Genomic DNA, 20,892 nt, shown 5'->3' on the forward strand with positions numbered 1-20,892 from the left:
GGTTGCTATGGACCCCGGTCGCCATTTCTGGAGGATGACTTCCATTCGGTTGCATAGAGAAATCGCTAAAATATATGAAATGTACGAAAATGGAGAAAGGGGAGGGAGAAAAAGAAGGGTCGAGGTCTCACACAAGATGCTTGCAAGGTTTTCTGTGGCAGTTTGGTCACTTCCAAGCGTCTTTCAGGTCAAGAATCCTGACCGACATTCACTGTCACTGCGAGTGATCCCCCCACGTATGGAGGCTTGCTCCAGCAGCGCGATGTCAGCTTCACATTCCCTGTAGTTGAATATTGTCTTTGCGGCTGAGTTCAAGTGAAGTCATGCAGACCGAAACGCACCCGCCGCTCCAGATGGTGATGGTAATCAATGGTGATAACATCCACATAATGATGGTTTCCAGTGTAGGTACCTTACGGAAGCACCGACCCCTCCCCAGAATATGGCCAAGTCATCGATATGGAGGCGTTAAACCGGAAAATGCTGCAACATTTTATTTTGTCGATGTGTTCCCTCGCAGCTCGGGAGACCTGGGATCGGAATGTACTCTCTGGTATTTGCCGCGTGGAGTTTGCGTGTTCTCCGGTTGAGTTTGCGTGTTCTCCGTGGTGTTGGCGGGTTATGATGTGTTACTGCTTGTCTTGCTTTCATTTCTCCTTCACCTCTGCACTGTTTTGTTTTGCCTCTGTAAATGCCTGGATTTCCATCCAGGGATTAAGAGTTTTATCTTATCCTCTCAAAAATTAAACGTGAAACAGGAACTCAAAAGAAACAACGTCACGTTTTGTTGCTATCGGAACATCTTCATGAATGCGAGCATTTTAACACATCATCTGTTAATCCTTGCACTCTCCTCTCTCTCTCTCTCTCTCTCTCTCTCTCTCTCTCTCTCTCTCTCTCTCTCTCTCTCTCTTTCTCTCTTGCTCTCTCTCTCTCTTGCTCTCTCTCTCTCCCTCCTCTCTCTCTCTCTCTCTCTCTCTCTCTCTCTCTCTCTCTCACCCTTTTCCTGGATCTCTCTCTCTCTGCCTCTTATCTCCGTTGCTTGCAGTGTGCTCTAGGTCGTCCTCTATCTATCTGTTCTTCTTCTTTGATGCAGTCCTTGTCGGTCTCTAATTATCATCCCTCCCTCCCTCCCTCCTTCCATCCCTCGCTTTCTTAATTACTGGTGTTGTTTTCTCGTGTCCTTCATCTGATCAGTTTACTTGTCAAGATGAGCGTGAAGCATAAATTGCATCAAAGAGCGGCCTTTTTAACCGGGACTGATCTCGTTGGTTAGGATTCTGGGATGCCAAGTTATGAGGAATATATGACCATGGATGTTGATAATAATAATAATAATAATAATAATAATAATAATAATAATAAAAATTGTTATTATTATTATTATTGTTGTTATTATTATTATTATTATTATTATTATTATTATTATTATCATCATAAGAAAAATAAGATAATAATAATAATAATAATAATAATATTAAATATAGCTGCAGGCAGCAATACACGGGGTCCAGCATATTGGTTTTCGGTAAGTATTACAGTTTTCTTCATAATCTTGTGCAATGCATTACAATTTACTTAACGTACAAATATCAAACATGGTGGAGTAACGTTGTGTCGTTACATACATGGAATATTTATTTAGAATTGTGTAACTGACCTTCAGACTGACCTGGACATGTAAACATAATGGATTTATGTTCATGTATTTTCATGAATCTAACGTTTATGGCATTAAGTACGAAACAGTTACAGTTCAACGAGACATCAAACGTTGATTTTAATTTATGATTTTGACATAAATGTTTGAGAAAGGTCAGTTATAAATAATTGTTCCAAATTGCTGAGTTTAAAGTTTTGATATTGTTTGTCAGTGAAAAATAGATTAATTAGTAAATTAGTACAACAAATGACAAAACAAGTCCGATAATTTTTTTATTAAACAGTTGTTCAAAACAGCTGGACAAAAAAAGTAAAGAAATATCACAGTATTTATAAAGATCACATGTCAAATAATCAATAAATGTTATTAAAATGGCAATCTTAATAAAATAAAATAAAATAAATGAGAAATAGACAAATTGTATAAAATTGTCAGTAAACAGTATCTATTGACATTGTGTTTTAGCTAAAGAAAACTGTTTAGAAAATGATTTTTTATACTGTAGTAATATGACAATGTTTATACATGATGTTTATTAGCCAAAAATATATATATATTTTATTTTAAACTATATGTTGTTATTGTTATAACTTACCTTGCTGCATTGAAGTACATCAGAGTTTCTGTGACAGTAGATGTTGTCTATTGTATACGTAAATGATGAGGTATTTAACCTGATTTATGATAGCAGTGTAACTTTTATATTTCTTTTGTAAAGTTAAGCTCAGTTTTTTGGTTGGATTACATTTTCAGTAAGTTCCATTTCCATGAAATATGAAGTACGTTGTGATATTTCTGTGGGTAATTACCATTGCACGGCTTCTACTTTTCCGATGCCACCCTGGATTTTGAAGGCATCACTGAGTTTGGATGAAATCCTTGATGCTTGTTAAATAGCTAAATATTTGAACGACACCTCAACCGCGTTCCTAGGTTCTGTCGAGGTTTGTGTCACAGATAGTTTCAGCCAAGTACGTTGGTCTTAAAATCTCTACATTTTTGGTGGGTTTTTCGTTAATATCTGCCCGAGTCGGATTGATTTGGATGAAACTTCAACCCCCAGGTCTTTGTGACAGCGCAGTTCAAACAAGACATACACCGTGTTCGTGTGAACACGGTGTATGTCTTGTATGTCTTGTATGTCTTGTATGTCTATCTGGAAAAACAGAAGTTGTTTTTCCAGATAGTTTTAGGCTTCAAAATTCTGAGAATTTTTGGTTCTTTTTCCTCTTTCAATAACAATACAATACAATACAGTACAATTATAATATGCAGAGTGGACCCACATCCTATAATAATAATAATAATAATAATAATAATAATTATTATTATTATTATTATTATTATTATTATTATTATTATAATAACAATAATTACAACAACACCAAATGCTAAGATTGTGTTCACCACTTAACCAGTACCTACAGCCATCTTTGAGCTGGTTAAAAACGTATATATACTGTATATATATACATACATATATATGCGCACTAATCTGTCTTGATGTTGAGGTTCTGGTATTTCACGTCAAAACCAAGAACATAAGACATTTCTGCATTACAAGTCTGTCTTCATTATCAATATAGAAATGATATCAGATATCGGAACTAGTCATCATCATCATCACCATCATTATCATCCAATTCACTGTGTGACTGACTCAGTGCGTTATACGCGCCAGGTCGCATCTTAAAGTAATCCCTGAGCAGAGCAGAGCTGGTAGCACTCTTTTCCAATTAGTGGTAACTAATGAAAACACTGAAATATCCATTATGGAGCTAATGCAGCAATTCAAACAGTGTCATATGTACAATAGATTTTAATTATAACGCATTTCTATTTCTGTATTCTGTGTTTTTGCCCAGTGAATGGCTACGCCCACGGGTGCAACCATGGAAGACATGCAGAGCCATGAGAGGAGGATGGAAGGCCAGAGTGAGCAGGAGGAGAAGAGAAGAGGAGGAGGAGGAGGAGGAGGAAGGAGGGATGAAGGCCAGAGTGAGCAGGAGGAGAAGAGAAGAGGAGGAGGAGGAGGAGGAAGGAGGGAGGAAGGCCAGAGGGAGCAGGAGGAGAAGAGAAGAGGAGGAGGAGGAGGAAGGAGGGAGGAAGGCCAGAGTGAGTTATCATACTGTTACACTGTTATCATACTCGCAATATATTCTTATTACACTGTTAATACACTGCTGTTATATAGTTATAACACTGTAAATATACTGTCAATATATACGGTGATTACACTGTTATTATACATCATTATAATGTTATTATACAGTTGTTACACTATTGTGATATACACACCTTTCATCCATCCGTCATCCATTTTTCTATCCATCCATCACTTGTCCATCCATCCGTCCGCCCATCCATCAATTTATCCTCCATCCACCAATCCATCAAGCCATCACATCCACCCATTCATCATCACATCCACCAATCCATTCATCATCCATCCATCAATGCATACATCCATTAATGCATCTGTTCATCCATCCATCTATGATCCACCCATTTATCTACAAGTGGATCATCCATCCATCCGACCTAAAACATGCACAACCACAACACACTCAGTCGCCGCCCACACACATCAGATAAGTGATTATATGATATGATACGTAGGAAAACTATGACATTATTTAATTTATTACCAATATTTGCATCATTCTGTCACACACAGAGACGCCCGGGGAGCTGCCCCAGTGCAGGCTGGGAACCAGGACGGTGGACGACATGAGCTTCATGATCTCGTGCACGAACTGGTACTGAGCTCACGAGCCACTTCCTGGAGAAGGATCACGTGACGCGCGGCAGGTCACATGATCCCAGCCTTCAATGACCAGCGGCCGTCAGGCGAATCCCAGCGTCATCGACAGCGTCGTCCCCTGCAAAACGTGTCTGGACTGTCGTTCAGAGACTCTTAAACGCCTTTTCGCCTGCGGGGCTCCGCGGCAGATAAAAGCAGGCGTCAACTTCATGCACATTTAAACGCTAACCCGTCTCAAGGTTAGCTGACGAGTTTCCAAATCTTTCAAATCAATTTTCATTATCATCCGTGTTGTGTCCGTGTTACTGCTGAGCAATGGTATCAATCAACCTTGTAATAAAATGACAATTAAGCCCAAGGACAAGTGTTGTTTACCAAGGAACACGGCGATGGAGGACGGACACACTCCCGTGTGTCAAGGAAGAGGAAGCAGAGAGTAAAAGGTAATGGGTGAGACAATGAAACAGCGTCATTATGTTCTTACTGCTAAATACGTACCAGGTCATTAGGTTTATGTTTGTGTCTATTTCATCTCATTTAGTCAGACGTGTTGACGATCAGTTTAAAGAAGATGAGATGTAAAGTTTCCCAGAAGTAAAGCATTCAGTGAGTTTCGTCATGGACGATGGGAGCGACACTTTAACAAGACCTGGGCTGGAAAACTAGTGAACCAGGCTGGGTTTAGTCTGATAACCTACTATAAAGAATCAGAATTAAAAAATGCCTGTCTGAGACGGTTGCTTAATTTCAGATTAATTAGTTCACCCTGTGGGCCCACCACCTGCAGGGATAGGCGTTGGAGTCAGGTGCAATGCCAGTCGGGCGGCGGGCAAAGGCGGGGGCCTGGGCCTGCTGATTCTCGGTATCGCAGACTAGGTCTAGGGATGTGGAATATCACCTCTCTGGCGAGGAAGGAGCCGGAGCTGGTGCGGGAGGTGGAGCGGTAACAACTAGATATGGTTGGGCTCACCTCTACGCACAGCACTGGCTCCGGAACCAAACTCCTGGAGAGGGGCTGGACTCTCTCCTTTTCTGGGGTTGCCCAAGGTGAGAGGCGCCGGGCGCGTTTGGGCATACTCACCACCCCCCGGCTGAGAGCCACTGTGTTGGAGTTCTCCCCAGTGAACAGATGGTCGCCTCTATGCGACTACAAGTTGCTAAGGGGAAAGCTCTGACTGTTGTGTGTGCTTATGCACCGAACACCAGTTCAGAGTATTTGGCCTTCTAGGAGTCACTGGGTGGCGTCCTGGAAAGGGGCCCCACCTAGGGACTCTACAGTTTCACTGGGAGACTTCAACACACGTGGGCAACGAAGGAGAAACCTGGAAGGGGGTGATTGGGAGGAACGGCCTGATCTGAATTCGAGTGGTGCTTTCTTATTGGACTTCTGTGCTAGTCATGGATTGGCCATAACGAACACCATGTTCGAGCATAGGGTGGCTCATAAGTGTACGTGGTACCAGACCACCTTAGGTCAAAGATTGATGATCGACTTTGTAGTCTTGTCATCAAATCTGCAGCCGTATGTCTTGGACACCCGGGTGAAAAGAGGAGCAGAGCTGTCAACTGATCACCACCTGGTGGTGAGTTGGATCAGATGGCGGGGGGGGCTGCCAGACAGACCTGGTAAACCCAAACGTGTAGTGAGGGTGAACTGGGAACGCCTGGTTGATGCCCCTGTCCGCGAGGTCTTCAACTCCCACCTACGGAAGAATTTTTTGCGCATCCTGGGGGACGTCGGGGACGTGGAATCCGAGTGGGTCATGTTTAAAAAACCTCCTTTGCAGAGGCAGCTGCTAGGAGCTGTGGTCGGAAGGCAGTCGGTGCCTGTCATGGCGGTAACCCAAGAACCCATTGGTGGACACCAGCGGTGAAGGAAGCTGTCAAGCTGAAGAAGGAGGCCTTTCGGGGCTTGGCTTGCCCAGGGGTCTCCCGAGGCAGCAGACAGGTACCGGCAGGCTAGAAGGGCTGCGGCTTTGGCGGTCACTGAAGCAAAAACCCGGGTGTGGGAGGAATTCGGGGAGGCTATGGAGAAGGACTTTCGGTTGTCCTCAAAGAAGTTCTGGCAAACTGTCCGGCGACTCAGAAAGGGAAAGCAGGGCTTGGCTCAGGCTGTGTTCAGCCGGGGAGGAGAACTGCTGACCCGGACTGGGGATATTGTCGGGCAGTGGAAAGAGCACTTTGAAGAACTCCTGAACCCGAACAATACGTCCCCAGGGGAAGAGGCAGAGTCTGAAGACTTGGGGGAAGTCTCGTCCATATGCCTAGCAGAGCTCCTCGGGGGCAAGGCGCCGGGGGTGGATGAGATTTGCCCTGAGATGCTGAAGGCTCTGGACAATGCTGGGCTGTCTTGGTTGACATGTATCTTCAGTGTCGCATGGATGTCGGGTACAGTACCTGTGGAATGGCAGACCTGGGTGGTGATTCCCATTTTTAAAAAGGGGGTCCGGAGGGTGTGCTCCAATTATAGGGGTATCACACTGCTCAGCCTATCCGGGAAAGTTTACTCCAGGGTGCTGGAAAGGAGGCTCCGGCCGATTGTCCAACCTCAGATTCAGGAGGAGCAATGCGGATTCTGTCCTGGACGTGGAACAGTGGACCAGCTCTTTGCCCTTGCAGGGTTGCTGGGGGTATTGTGGGAGTTTGCCCATCCTGTCTACATGTGTTTTGTGGACCTGGAGAAGGCTTTCGACCGTAACCTTCGGGGGATCCTGTGGGGGGGTACTGAGGAAGTATGGGGTACCGGGGCCATTGGTATGGCCATCCGGGCCTTGCACAACCAAAGTGAGAGCTGTGTTCGTATTCTCGGCACAAAGTCAAACACGTTCTCAGTGGGTGTTGGATTCCGCCAAGGTTGCCCCTTGTCCCCGATTCTGTTTGTGATATTCATGGACAGGATCTCAAGGCGCAGCCAAGGTGAGGAGAGTGTCCGGTTTGGGAACCTCAGAATTGCATCTCTGCTTTTTGCAGATGATGTGGTTTTGTTGGTTTCATCAGACCGTGACCTCCAGCACCCACTGGGGTGGTTTTCAGCCGAGTGTGAAGGGGTCGGGATGAGAGTCAGCACCTCCAAGTCTGAGGCCATGGTTCTCTGCCGGAAAATGGTGGATTGCTCCCTCCGGGTTGGGAGCGAGTTGCCGCCCCAAGTTAAGGAGCTCAAGTATCTCGGGATCTTGTTCACGAGTGAGGGGAAAATGGAGCGTGAGATGGACAGGTGGATCGGTGCGGCGTCAGCAGTGATGCGGGACCGGACCGTTGTGGTGAAGAGGGAGCTGAGCCGGAAGGCAAAGCTCTCAATTTACCAGTCCATCTACGTCCCAACCCTCACCTATGGTCATGAGCTTTGAGTAGTGACCGAAAGAACGAGATCGCGAATACAAGCGGCCGAAATGAGTTTCCTCCGTAGGGTGGCTGCGCTCAGCCTTAGAGATAAGGTGAGGAGCTCGGACATCCGGAGGGAGCTCGGAGTAGAGCCGCTGCTCCTTCGTATCGAAAGGAGCCAGTTGAGGTGGTTCGGGCATCTGATCAGGATGCCTCCTGTGCGCCTTCCTTTGGAGGTTTTCCAGGCACGCCCAACTGGTAGGAGACCATGGGGTAGACCCAGAACACGCTGGAGGGATTAGATATCCCAGCTGGCCTGGGAACGCCTCGGGGTCACCCAGGAGGAACTGGAAAACGTTGCTGGGGTGAAGGGGGCCTGGAGCTCCTTGCTCAGCCTGCTGCCACCACGACCCGGCCCCGGATAAGCGGAGGAAAATGGATGGATGGATGGATTAGTTCTAGACCAGGAAGTCCTCGACTGAGGTGATGAAGGAATGGTCAGCTCCTCCTGTCTGGTCTTGGTGCTGGTTTTAGTCCAGATCAACCTGGTCCATCTGGAGGCCACGCCCATTCATCCAAAAATTTAATTTAAGATTCACTTAGACCCAGATTAGCTCTAATTTTCCTCCTAGAAATCAGATTTGTTTTTCAATGAAGACGAGGCTGAGCCTGAGACTTTTTAAAACCACGACCCGGAAAGACCATTTCACTTAGTCCATATTAAAACATTTAGATTATGCCTAATCTGTGCCCTCGAACAGCCCCTACGTGTTTGCCGATGGCAAGGACCCTTTGTTTTTTAATTTAGGTTGGTACTTAAATAAAGTTTTGTCACAAAGTAATTGCCATACTTTGCTCACATGTTGCCAGTTATGTTAAAAATTCAGTTATACAGCATTACACTTAAGCTTTGGTAAGAAAAGGTGGGATCTAGCATCAGTGATAGCTTACACTTTTGAGACTTATAAGCAGCAAATAGCATGAGCAATTTACAAGCACTGTAGTCCAGTGGTTCTTACATTTTTCTCGTAGTGTACTAAAATCTTTTTTCACTGGCATTGGGAGAAAAAAAAAGAAAATTAACATAAATGATGTGGGTCATATGTGTTTGTTTTAAACATTATACCATTTTTCTTTTTATTCTCAGAGTACCCCCTGCAGTAGCCCTGCAGTATCCCTAGGGGTACGAGAACCCCCATTTGAGAAACATTGCTGTAATGCGCCAAATGAGTGTTTAGTATATCAGAAACAGTATGTTGGTATGCTCAAATAGAATGTGAAGAGTACCAGGATGACATACTTCAACACTGCACTGGCGAGTGTATCCCAAGGGAGCAGGCCCAGTGTGCTTGTGTATTTTCAGAATTACTGTAAACTGGAAAATCAGGTGAGAACTGGATCCCTGCAACTTCTAAAGTGGGTAAGCAGTGTTTCAATGCCAAAGGTCTTAAATAATAATAATTCAGGATGAAAACCGACCTTTTGACGAGGCTCCGGACAGGATCCACTCAGTGACGAACACATTCACGTGATACTTTCTTTTTTTTTCTATTTTTATTGGCATTTTATTGTCAACAGAACGCAGTGTTATATCTGGCGTGGGTCGGTTAAATAAAACCAAACATAGCAAAAAATCTGCTTAAATTACTCAATCTTCTGAAGTAATAAACTTTGCTTTGTAATAAATAAACTGTATTTCAAGAATATCCTCTAAAGTTGTCAAAGTAAACATGCCATCAAGTGTAAGCATCGTGGATAAAACCGCGAAAGCCATCGTGTGCAAAGAAGAACGACGCTCAAATCAGGTGTAAATAAAAATACAAAATCTCCCAAAGCTTTAGACAGTCTTCCTATTTACATGAGCAGATATTTGATATCTGACTGTTAATTAAATTACGTTTCTATAAAAAAGAAGAAAAAAATAACAAGGTGAATATAACAAAAATACCCACAACAAAACGGTGCACTGTCTCGCCTGTAGAGAAGTGAGCAAAGAGTTTGAGTTTTTTTTTTATTTTTTATATTATTATTATTATTCTTTTTAATAATCAACCCACTTAGTCAAAAAACCCAAAACTAAACAGAGTTCAAATGGTATATACAGAAAACAGTTTTTTCCTCTCATAAAAACAATTGAATTGAATCACTCTTAAAGCTATATCAGTTAAAATCATTGCCCTAGGACTTGGATATATCTCGTTATTTTGAAAGTCTGAACGGACTAGCTTTTGATATGTGTGTTTTTTCTTTATTCAGCTTTTTATTCTTTTAAAAAAAACAAAGAGATCATTCAAAACTAAAGGCAACAACAGGCGGGTTAAAGGGAGACTCAGCCACGTGAGTACGAGCCACAAATCCAACTAAACCTTCGCCAAAGATGCTTTGTAATGAAAAGAAAAGCGTCACGTTGAATTTCACGAGAGTATAATTTTGATTGGCTGCAGGCTGATTGGCTGCAGTGGCTAAATTTGGGTTCCAGTGTTAGACCAGAAGACAAAGCAGATCTGGAACTTGATTGGCTGCTGCTCGGGCGCTGTTGCCAGGCGATTCAGCAGCAATCCATTTTTTAACGTGACTTTCCAAAGCAGTTTGTGATATAAACTCTCCGTCAGAGGAAATCGGCCCCAAAAGGTTGGGACCGCCGGTAAGAGCTCATCACGGTTCAACAGCCCTGAGGAGGCCTCTCGAGGGCGCCAGGTGCTGAAGCTACAGGAAGGTCATTTCGGCACAAAACCATCTGTGGCGAGGGTTTTTCCAGTTCTTCTATTGGTGCCGACGACACGTAGCTAAGTCTTCCTTTAAAGGCAACTCACTGTTGTCCGAAGCCGCCGGCGCTACACCAGACCTGGGACAAACCGATTCCACTCAGCGGTTCCTGACCAGGGATCAGTTTCCTTCGGCTGATGGACACTGGGCTGATGTTGACGGGCAAAAGCCTCTCTCCCTGCTCTGACCATGTTTTAGGCGGTTTATCAGTCACAATAAGGTCGAGAACAGTGGCTAGTAGTTGCTCTGAGGCTTTCAGGGCAATTTAAGGCTAAAACCTGGTTGGCCACCAATGGTCAAGAACAATAACTACTTGTCCTTCAGCCCATCACAATGAACCGAAATGGCGTCCAGTGTCTCAACAGCCTCAAGGTAAATTATGACGAAACTGAGCCCCAGATCCTTGGAAAAACAGCCACGATACCACAGCAAAGTGTCACATGTGAGGCATATGGTAGCACAGTGAAATGCATGTGTCTTTTCTGGAAGGGCTCTAGAGTAAACTAACTTAGGTTTGGGTTCTTTGATTGATTTAACCTGTCTGCCCAGATTTAAGGAAAAAAAACAACAATGGCTTCCACTGGTAGCAGGTCGTGCTCTTATTGCAACCGAAGGTACGTTCGATGCCACGTCACAGTTGCTGCCAAGAGCGTCTCCGCCCCGCCCGCCTGGAGGTCCGAGGCCCACTCATCAAACAACCCTTGACATGGTCCACATGGAAAAGCAGTTTGTCCCAGGTCTGAGGTCAATATCCATCCACCGTAGAGGCAAATCTTCCGAGGACCCTTTGTATAAAAAACAGGTAAACAAATAGCGTCTGAATGCGAGACGGACAGAGGAGTCGTCCCGCCACGCAAGGTTTAAAAATCTCATGTACATCTCATTATTATAATGTATGTTTCATAAGCAACGTGGGAAAAAAAAGCAACAATGCAACCACTGTTTTCTTCAAGTACCTTGCTTCCATTTAGGTTCCACCAAACAGACATCTGCTGAACTACACTCTACTTACGTAAACTGCTACTCTCCAGCAACTCTCAGTAAATATATATACAGATTTTAGCCTCCACTGCCAATACATATTAAGTCGGGAGGCATGACCTTTGTTAATATAATAATAATTCATATGAATAATTCTAATGCATTTCCCTAAATACAGGAAGTCGAGACTTATAAATATGACAGAGAAATATGTTTTGGCCATTTGCCATCCCCCGATTAGAGTAAAAATATTATAATTATATATGAACAAAGCTTCTCCTCCCACTCATTGTAAAGTACTCCAGATTCAAGCGCAGGGGCTGAAATGATCAGCGCTGCGGACTTTGTACTTCCTAATACCTTGGTTCTACCTCTGCAGAGTGCCAACACGACGCCAGAACGTTGGAATATCTGTCAAACATTGCTCCGTAGCCATCCAGTCGGTCGACACCCCATCACTGACCAGTTCAAATCCCCGGAACAGGGCTGCGTGGTTCGCGCTAGCACTGGGGAAACGGCTGAGTGCCCGCCTACCCCGAGCATCTACTGTACCCTTGAGCAAGGCACTTTATCCCCAGATGCAGTGTAACGCAGCTGCCCGGTGGCTGAGCGTGAGACCCATGAGAATATGAACGGCTGTTTGATGAGCAGGAGGATCTGACACCGACAGAGAAAAAAAGAATGTAAGTATTTTGTGTAATGGCCGCCTCACACCTCCGTCACTGATTATTACCTGATTAAGCACCGAGAGGGACGGCGACGATGACCACGGGTGAAACAAAGTGATAGATTCTGTAATAATGCGTGTGGGCGAGCGGAAAAGGGATGACAAGCGCTTGTTAGCCTGATTTAATGCGTCCGCCTTGGGTAGAATGTGTGAAGGAAAGCCAGACTCCTTATCTTCCCATCGCCTCTCTTTCTAAACCAAAAAAAAAAAAAAAAAAAAAAAAAGAGAGTTATAATCCCGCACTGCTGACAAACCGGCGATGCTTCACGGGGGAGCCCCGAGCGGAGCGCTTCCCCTCGGAGACACGGCCTTTATCCCAGCTCGCCTCTGGCCTCAAGGAGGAGAAACAACCCCTTGCTTCACACAGCGTTCCTCTCTAATGTGCCAACAAAAAGCTGACAGTCATGAAAAGAATAATATCCGTCTACACTGTCCACCTATTTCCAGCTGACCCACCCACCGGTAGAGGTAAAAACACAGTCAGTGGGTTTTTTTTGTTATCACAACGGTGTTGAGGACCAAACAGTAAAAGCTGAAAACCTCCATGAAAGTCCACGAAGGTCCATGAAAGTCCATGGCGATCCATGAAGGTCCATAAAGTTCGATGAAGGTCCATGGAAGTCCATGCAAGTCCATGAAGGTCCATGAAGATCCATGGAAGTCTATGCAGGTCCATGAAGGTCCAGGAAGGTCCATGGGTAACATTAAAGTCCATGGAGGTCCATGAAAGTCCAGCAAGGTCCATGAAGGTCCATTGAGGTCCATGGACTTGCATTGAGGTCCATGGAGGTCCATGTATTTCAGCCAAGGATCACTGCCATCAAATGACTCCATAACTCACCCGAATTTACTCCTGATGAAGGTTAATTTCAGTGCAAATAAACATGAACCAACTCCGAGAAGTAAACAAATCATTTGTGTTTTCTAGAGTTTCATTCCAAAAAGCTTTAGCTCCATTTAAAAACAACATCTGTTAAAAAATAAATGTTGCCTGCCTCTCATTGTGGTCCGTCGACGGTAAAGATCGTACTGCTTCCTAGGGTTTCAATCGTCAATGATGAAAATACGACACCAAGTCATTTATTGCGGCGGGTGGGTTTAGGTGCAACCGCAGCCACATGCTGGTCTGAAGCTGAAACTAATCCAAAATCCAAACATCCGTCGCTAATATAGCAGACGCAGTCCAGCGGAACCGCGAGCAAAAGACGCGACAAACAACATTTCCTGTCATTTAAGCTCCGCAGGATCGTCCGTCAAATGGCTGAAACCTACAGATGGACGGACGGCGGCGGCGGCGGCGCGGGGGGAGAACAAGATATCTGGTTCTTTCCGCTGAGTCAAGTCCTGTTTGGAATCTTGAACCAGATTGATTCGTACTTTCCGCCCTGAATGGAGAAGCGCGCCGCACTCTGCAGCCGAGGCAGAATTCTAAGGACACGAGGCCGAGAACACATTCAATTACCGACGGACGGAGACGGGACCGAGAGCGGGAGTAAGATGGAGAGGGATGAGAACAAAGGAGGCAGTGGGAGGGAGGTGGGAGGGAGAGAGAGAGAGAGAGAGGGAGACGGAGAGAGAGAGAGAGAGAGAGAGAGAGACAGACATTATGTACAGTACCTCGGGGGAGATATGGAAAGACACTCGCAAATCAATTCTTTCTTTTTCACGTGTACACTTTGTGTGTACGGGTGTGCATCCCGGGTACATCGCTCTAAGAGAGTCTTAAAACCACACCCTAAACTTACACGTGAACAGCATCTCTTAACTGTGTGTGTGTGTGTGTGTGTGTGAAGGATGATGTGTGTGTGTGTGTGTGTCTGTGTGTGTGTAGGACGCCGTGTGCCCGGGTGCGTAGCCGATGATGTCCCTCGTACACCGCGTCCTTTTAAACAGTGACTCATTCCGGACGCAACCCATTCGCCCCAGAGCGGCGGTGTCCAACCCGAGGGACGGGGCCCTCTCGGGACGGGGCCCTCTCGGGACGGGGCCCTCTCGGGACGGGGGGCGGGGTGGGGGTTGCACCAAACATGCCCAGCGTGAGTCACAAAACTCAACTGAAGGAAGACAACGAGCAGCCGGACGGAGCTCGTTGTCGTACAGTGAGGTCACGATTGTGACATAATCGCAATTATTTGAGGTGATTATCTGAGATGATATCATTCCCCCAATCACGTTTTCATACGAGTTTAAGGGGAATTTTAAACCGGTGAAATGTAAATAAAGATAAAATGTGACTTAGGTGAGGTTTGATCATTGTCCACTCTAATTTTTATTTTACAATGTTCAATGCCAATAAATAATCTCATCCATGAAGTGTATGTGTATTACTACAGTCTTATAAGCTCACACCATGTAGCTTTTTGACCATGTATTGAAGTGTTTTCTTTATACATTTTTTCAATTCTATATGATCTTAATCTTAAGTGTCTTTGATCGTAAAAATAAAATGTATTATTATTATTATTATTATTATTATTATTATTATTATTATTACTGTTATTATTAGTCAGATAGTGGCATAAAAGGAGATATTTAAAAACAAAATTTGACTGTAAATTAAATTGCTAATCGCAATTACTTGTCTGAAAGTTAATCGTGACCTCAGATTTCCCTATTGTGACAGCCCTAGTTTCAGCACAACAGAAGTCACCAGAACATCGAATACCTTTTGAATATTGGATTATCCGATGATTCCAAATGGGTGACAGTGTAGAAATAGGAATGAGGAAACTTCACACCCACATTTCCACTTCTCATTTAAGTAGCTCTGAGATCGTTCCAAATTGTTTCCAAAATGTCCGGCGCATGGAGAACAGCGCCTCGTTTACCGGCCCCACATCCACCTCCACCTTCACCCGTTATTCAATTAGCTCCCAATGTCAATACAGAGGGAAGATCAACGGAAAATAACGAGACGTTCACCCAGAGAGAGAGAGAGAGAGAGAGAGAGAGGGGGACGGAGGAGAGAGAGTGAGGGATGGAGGAGAGAGGGAGGGATGGAGGAGAGAGGGAGGGATTGAGGAGAGAGAGAGGGATGGAGGAGAGAGAGAGGGATGGAGGAGAGAGAGCGAGAGGTGGACGGAGGAGAGAGAGTGAGGGATGGAGGAGAGAGGGAGGGATGGAGGAGAGAGAGAGGGGTGGAGGAGAGAGGGAGGGATGGAGGAGAGAGGGACGGAGGAGAGAGGGAGGGATGGAGGAGAGAGAGAGATGGAGGAGAAAGCGGCATGGAGGAAAGAGAGAGAGAGAGAGAGAGAGGGAGGGATGGAGGAGAGAGAGAGAGAGAGGGATGGAGGAGAGAGAGTGAGGGATGGAGGAGAGAGTGAGCGATGGAAGAGAGAGAGGGATGGAGGAAAGATAGAGAAAGAGAGGGAGGGATGGAGGAGAGAGTGAGGGATGGAGGAGAGAGAGAGGGATGGAGGAGAGAGGGAGGGATGGAGGAGAGAGAGCGAGAGGTGGACGGAGGAGAGAGAGAGTGAGGGATGGAGGAGAGAGGGAGGGATGGAGGAGAGAGAGAGGGATGGAGGAGAAAGAGTGGCATGGAGGAAAGAGAGAGAGAGAGAGAGTGGGAGGGATGGAGGAGAGAGAGTGAGGGATGGAGGAGAGAGTGAGCGATGGAAGAGAGAGAGGGACGGAGGAAAGATAGAGAGAGAGAGGGAGGGATAGAGAAGAGAGAGAGAGGGGGGGATGGAGGAGAGAGGAGTGAGGGTTGGAGGAGAGAGGAAGGAACCGAGAGAGGGGCGAGAGAGGAGACGGACAGATAGGGAGAGAGAGAGAGGGATGGAGGAGAGGAGGGCGGGGCAGAGAACGCGGGACGGCGGAGGAGAGAGGGAGCGATGGAGGAGAGAGGGAGCGATGGAGGAGAGAGGGAGCGATGGAGATAAGGGGCAGGAGGAAAATAAAACCGGCGCAGAGAGAGAGAGAGAAACAGAGGGAGGGAGAAAGAGAGGGGGAGAAAAGATTTCTCCCAACGATAAGAGAGAGAGAGAGGCGGAGAGACGCCGACGGAGGGCGGAAACGGGGGGACGAGACGGAGTGAGGGAGGATGGAGGGATGACGGAGGGAGGGATGGAGGCTCTGCGAGCTGAGGTACTTCATTAAGGCCGGTCGATGGCGCCGTGAGTTAGCGCTGAATACCAACACATCCCTCCCTCCGTCTCACCCGCCCCCCTGCTCCGCCGCTTTTCCCTTTTCTCCCCAGCTCTGCACTTCCTCTACTAACGCCTTCTCCTCCTCCTCCGCCTCCCTCCCTCTCTCTCTCTCTCTCCCTCCCTCTCCCTCTCTCCTTCCTGTTAGGAGGAAGCAAAACCAAGCGAGAGAGAGAAGGAGAGAGAGCGAGATGAAAACCAAACCAACGGCTCTTCACCCTACGCTGATGACTGCTTTCATTATATTTACATTTGTTATTTCCCTGTAGTTTGTCCGACTACCTAAACAATTCAGGCATTATTATTATTATTATTATTATTATTATTATTATTATTATTATTATTATTATTATCTTTTTTATTGTTTGTTTTTTTTTGCATTTGAAGGAGGGGAGGGAAAGCCCTGTTATGTGTTCACTGCTTTAGGGTTTGATCCTCAGGCCTGGCTCCTTTCTGATGGGGATGGTTACTGTTTTGCAGCGTGTGATGGAACAAAAGAGAGATGAAGGTCCTCTTTCCCAGTCAAAACACCTCAGTACAAAAATAATGATAATAATAAAATATATAAAAACAATAATAATAATAATAATAATAAACCAACAAAACAATTCAGCAATTTCTACGTATTTCGACGTGCGTCGTCCAGCTTCACCCGCAAAGTCGTCGCACTTTTATTCCTCGTTTCATTTTTTTGTTTGTTTTACATAATTTTTTCCACTGAGGAGGATTTTGTGCGACGGCCCCACGGAACGTAATGAAGAGTTCAGGATCCCTGAAACGATACCGCTCCCTCCGGGTTGTTTGTTGCCTCCACAGCCGAGGAGAAAAAAAAAAAAAAAAAAAAAAAGAAGAAGAAGAAGGAAAAAAAACAAAAGAGTTTTGGGGGCGAGTCGAGCTGTTGCAAGGCTGCGCGATCTGATTGGCCGTTTGTCGGAGCCAATCACATCGCTCCCAATCGGACCCCACGGTGTCTGCTTGCCAGGCAAGTAAGGATGGTGAGACAATACCTGTCGAACCCTTTTCTTCTCCTTTGTACACTGAGGTGTTTGTGTTACGAGACAGGCACGAGTCTCACACACACACTCATGCGCACGCACACACACACACGCAAATGCACACACACACACACACACACACACACACACACACACACACACACACACACACACACACGTTTGCTCATACTCTGAGCAAGCGACAGAATCTTTACTCCCTCTGAGCATCTTCAATGCGTGTCCTTAAATATGTCCATTAGTGCAGTTAGTGTCCCTCTAAGTCGCCGTCCCATCGCTCCTCCTTCCGCCTTCGCACCTTCGGTAACAGCTAACGATGGCTGGCGCGTCGGCTAGCGAAGCAATGTCGGACCCGCCCAACCCCTGCGAGCCCTTCCACCTTTGACCTTTGACCCATGCCATGTCATACCCACTCCTGCACGGGGTACTTGTAGTAGTGCGGCGTCATGGTGCTCTGCTGCACGCCTTTGTTCTTGAACTGGAAGATGGTGTAGACCAACACCAGGATGCAGAGCGACAGGACGCAGGGGATCACCACGGCGATGGCGTTGACCGTCGCCGGCACGTCGTTGATGGTTACCATGATGTCCACGTCGTCCAGGGGCAGCTGGCGGTCGCCGCGGTTACCGCTGCCGCCGGCGCGCTCCATGTCGGACTGGTCGCAGCCCATCCAGTCGCGCAGGATGGACTTGGGGTAACCGGGCTCCACCGTCAGCTTCTGGTTGTCGAACTTCCAGTACTCCTTCCCCTTGTAGAAGTAGGTGTAGTCTGCAGAAGAGGGGTGGAGCAGAAGAGGAGTGGAGTGGTTACGCTGAAGGTATTTCGCACGGAAGCAACTGCTGAGAAAATGGATCAAAGATGAACATTTAATCGATGAACATGTCAGACTTAAAAGCTTTTTGTCACTTTGCGGTCCTTTCAGATGTTTATCAGCAGGAAAGGAAACTTAAAGTAGTTAACTGGGAAGACAGACTGATGCAGTTTGAAGAAGCACAAGCCGCCCGAGTGATGTTTTCAAGGCCCTCCGACACAGAGACACAGGCAGTGATGTTGCAAACACAGCAGTTTATTATAGAGAGTGGCAAGATGGAAGGAGCAGATGGACACGTGTCATGAGGCTTTTCCCATGTGTGTGTGTGTGTGTGTGTTTGTGTGCGTGTGGGGATGGGTGATTTACCTGTTGCTCGTCGATTGCTCCGACGAGCAACAGGTGTACAGCCACCCCTGATCCCGGGCCCAATTACCTAGAATCAAGACAGGTGTAGCTGCCTAAATCACACCACCCCCACACCACATTTATTATGAATGTCCTCCAGACCGTCCATAAGGCAGAGAAAGGCGGTTTGGAAATGTTAGGTTTTTGGTTGTCAGTGACATTAACAGCCACATCTCACAGAATAAAGAACATTTCCGTGCTTCCTTGACCCCCTGCTGGGGCGTAAGTTTGGTTTGTATTGGAGCGTGATATATAGGCTGTAAATCCATTTCGTCAGATTTGGAATCCAACCCATGGACAGGTGTTTGCAAGATAGGGAGTCATCGCACATGTCATCATGTAAATAATAAAGGGGCCAAAAACAGGGGTCACACTCACAATATATTAGCAACTAAAAGAGTTATACTACGACTGAAAGGATTCCCAAATTACAATTAACAAACCAAGGCCGAAGAATGCCCAAATTGTCAATCATGCATCAGCTCTTTGTTGCCAAGACTGAAAAAATGGTTGCCGAATTTCAATCATTTCACCATTGAGTGATAAAGATCGTCTTATAAATCTACTGTCGTCCAATTATTATCAAAGCAGCGGGATGACGCCTCGCCCCTGGAAGCTTCTAAACCTTTCGGAGGTGTGCCAGGCTCACTTACGTTTTTAAACACGTGAAAAGTGGTTGACAACGCAGCAACCAGACCGCACGAGATGGGCGTCCGTGGCCCGAATCTGGTCGCCAGGGACAAGCGGAGCAACCCTTGTTGTCGGCCCCTGCAATAACCAATAATCAAGCCCCAGAACTGATGAAACGGACCTCTGAGACGAGAGCGAGCGGCCTCTGATCAGCCCTGGAGCTCAACGCACCGACCACTGAGGAGGGTCCACTCGGAGCATTAGCCGGCGATCAGCCAGCCACAATGTGGATCTGGACCCCCAGTGGCACGCAACGAGGTAAATACACGTAAACATACGGGGAAAATGGAAGCAGGAAAGAATGGATACAGATGTAGATTAACCTACCAAACGCCCACTAGGGATTGACTTCCATTAATATGATATCAGCTAATTAGCCGATTTGTATTCACGCTATTCAAAAAACGGGCCAGAAAATCCGCCCCCCTTCAATATCAACAAGTTAAATCTTCCCTCTTCACCACCTCACTCGGCACGACGCCCAATTCGAAATACTCCCAATTTCATTTTCCCCCCCAAATCTGAGCCAGGTGACCTAGTAAGCAGAAAAAAAATATACACAGGAACCAAGGAAATCCAGCAACGTTGATGTTCCTTTTTCAAACGCCTACTGTAAAACTGTGACGAGTGCCAACGTATTAAACCCTTTCCATTCAACGGGGTGTTGGATACCTCGAAGGCAGACGGTTTCAAATGCTTTTGAGGCGCGGCGCACAGCGGCGGTTTTCAGCGTGCCGCGTGAGCCAACGGTTCAAATTCCAATTTCCACAAAATAGAGAACGGGAAGCAGCTCTTGCGTTGGAAGATCAAAATTGCGAGGCTGCAATAAGGCGTCTAACTCATCAGTTGCAGACAGAACGGCAGCTCTGCGTTCATCAGAACAATTATCACCCTGAAAGTGAGGGCTATTCGCAGTGATGAAAGGTTCGACTCTTTTTTTTTTTTTCTTGAGATCCGGTTTTTGACGGGTCCCTCGGTAAGAAGAGTCGCTCCATTTGTCCGACTCTTGGTTTGTTTGGTTCAGCTGGTGGGACGCACGGTGAGTGAGGGAGGACTTCTCCCAGGAACCATTTAATGCAAAGAGTAAATCGGTCACATCCGGTATGAATCATGCCAAATGCATTCAATTTAGTCCTTGGTCATTATTTTAAGCGTCGACTCGCGTCGATCGAGAGTCGTCGATTCACTCTTTTGCTGCAGTGACTACAGAGTACCGACTCATTTTGAAGAATTGTTCGCTACGAACAAATCGTTCACGTCGCTATTAGTTGGGCATAATAATAAGCACAGTTCTATATGTTTCTGACCTTTTCACTGGGTGACAGCATCGTGGTGTAGTGCAGTGGGATTGTTTCCTTGTAAGAAGTGCGACGGGGAAGAGAAAAGGCTGGAGAGCGGGTAGGGCAGGGGTGCCCAACACGACGATCAACAAAGGCAGATCGCAAAGGTAGTGCGGGTAGATTGCGCGCCATTCAAATTTTTTATTACATTTTTTGGATGAGCTTAATTTAGAGCTGCGAGGAAAAGACAAAGCCGTGGTCAACGTGAGGAGTTCAGTTAATGTCTTCAAACGAAAGATGCAACTTCTCTCCTCAAAGCTGCAGCG

At 46.1% G+C, this 20,892-nt stretch overlaps 1 protein-coding gene across 1 annotated transcript in view; it reads right to left on the minus strand.

The window, feature by feature from the left end:
• Nucleotides 1–17,783: 17,783 nt before the first annotated feature.
• Nucleotides 17,784–20,892, minus strand: part of mmp24 (matrix metallopeptidase 24) — a gene marked incomplete at its 3' end in the record, with an annotated part of 84,583 nt that continues 81,474 nt past the window's right edge. Inside the window, exon 10 of the mRNA XM_080000525.1 lies at nt 17,784–18,148. Within this exon, the coding sequence (XP_079856651.1) occupies nt 17,784–18,148 (365 nt within the window). The remainder of the gene's footprint in view (nt 18,149–20,892) is intronic.

Source organism: Zeus faber, assembly GCF_960531495.2.
Source record: "Zeus faber genome assembly, chromosome: 5".
NCBI classification, from domain to species: domain Eukaryota; kingdom Metazoa; phylum Chordata; class Actinopteri; order Zeiformes; family Zeidae; genus Zeus; species Zeus faber.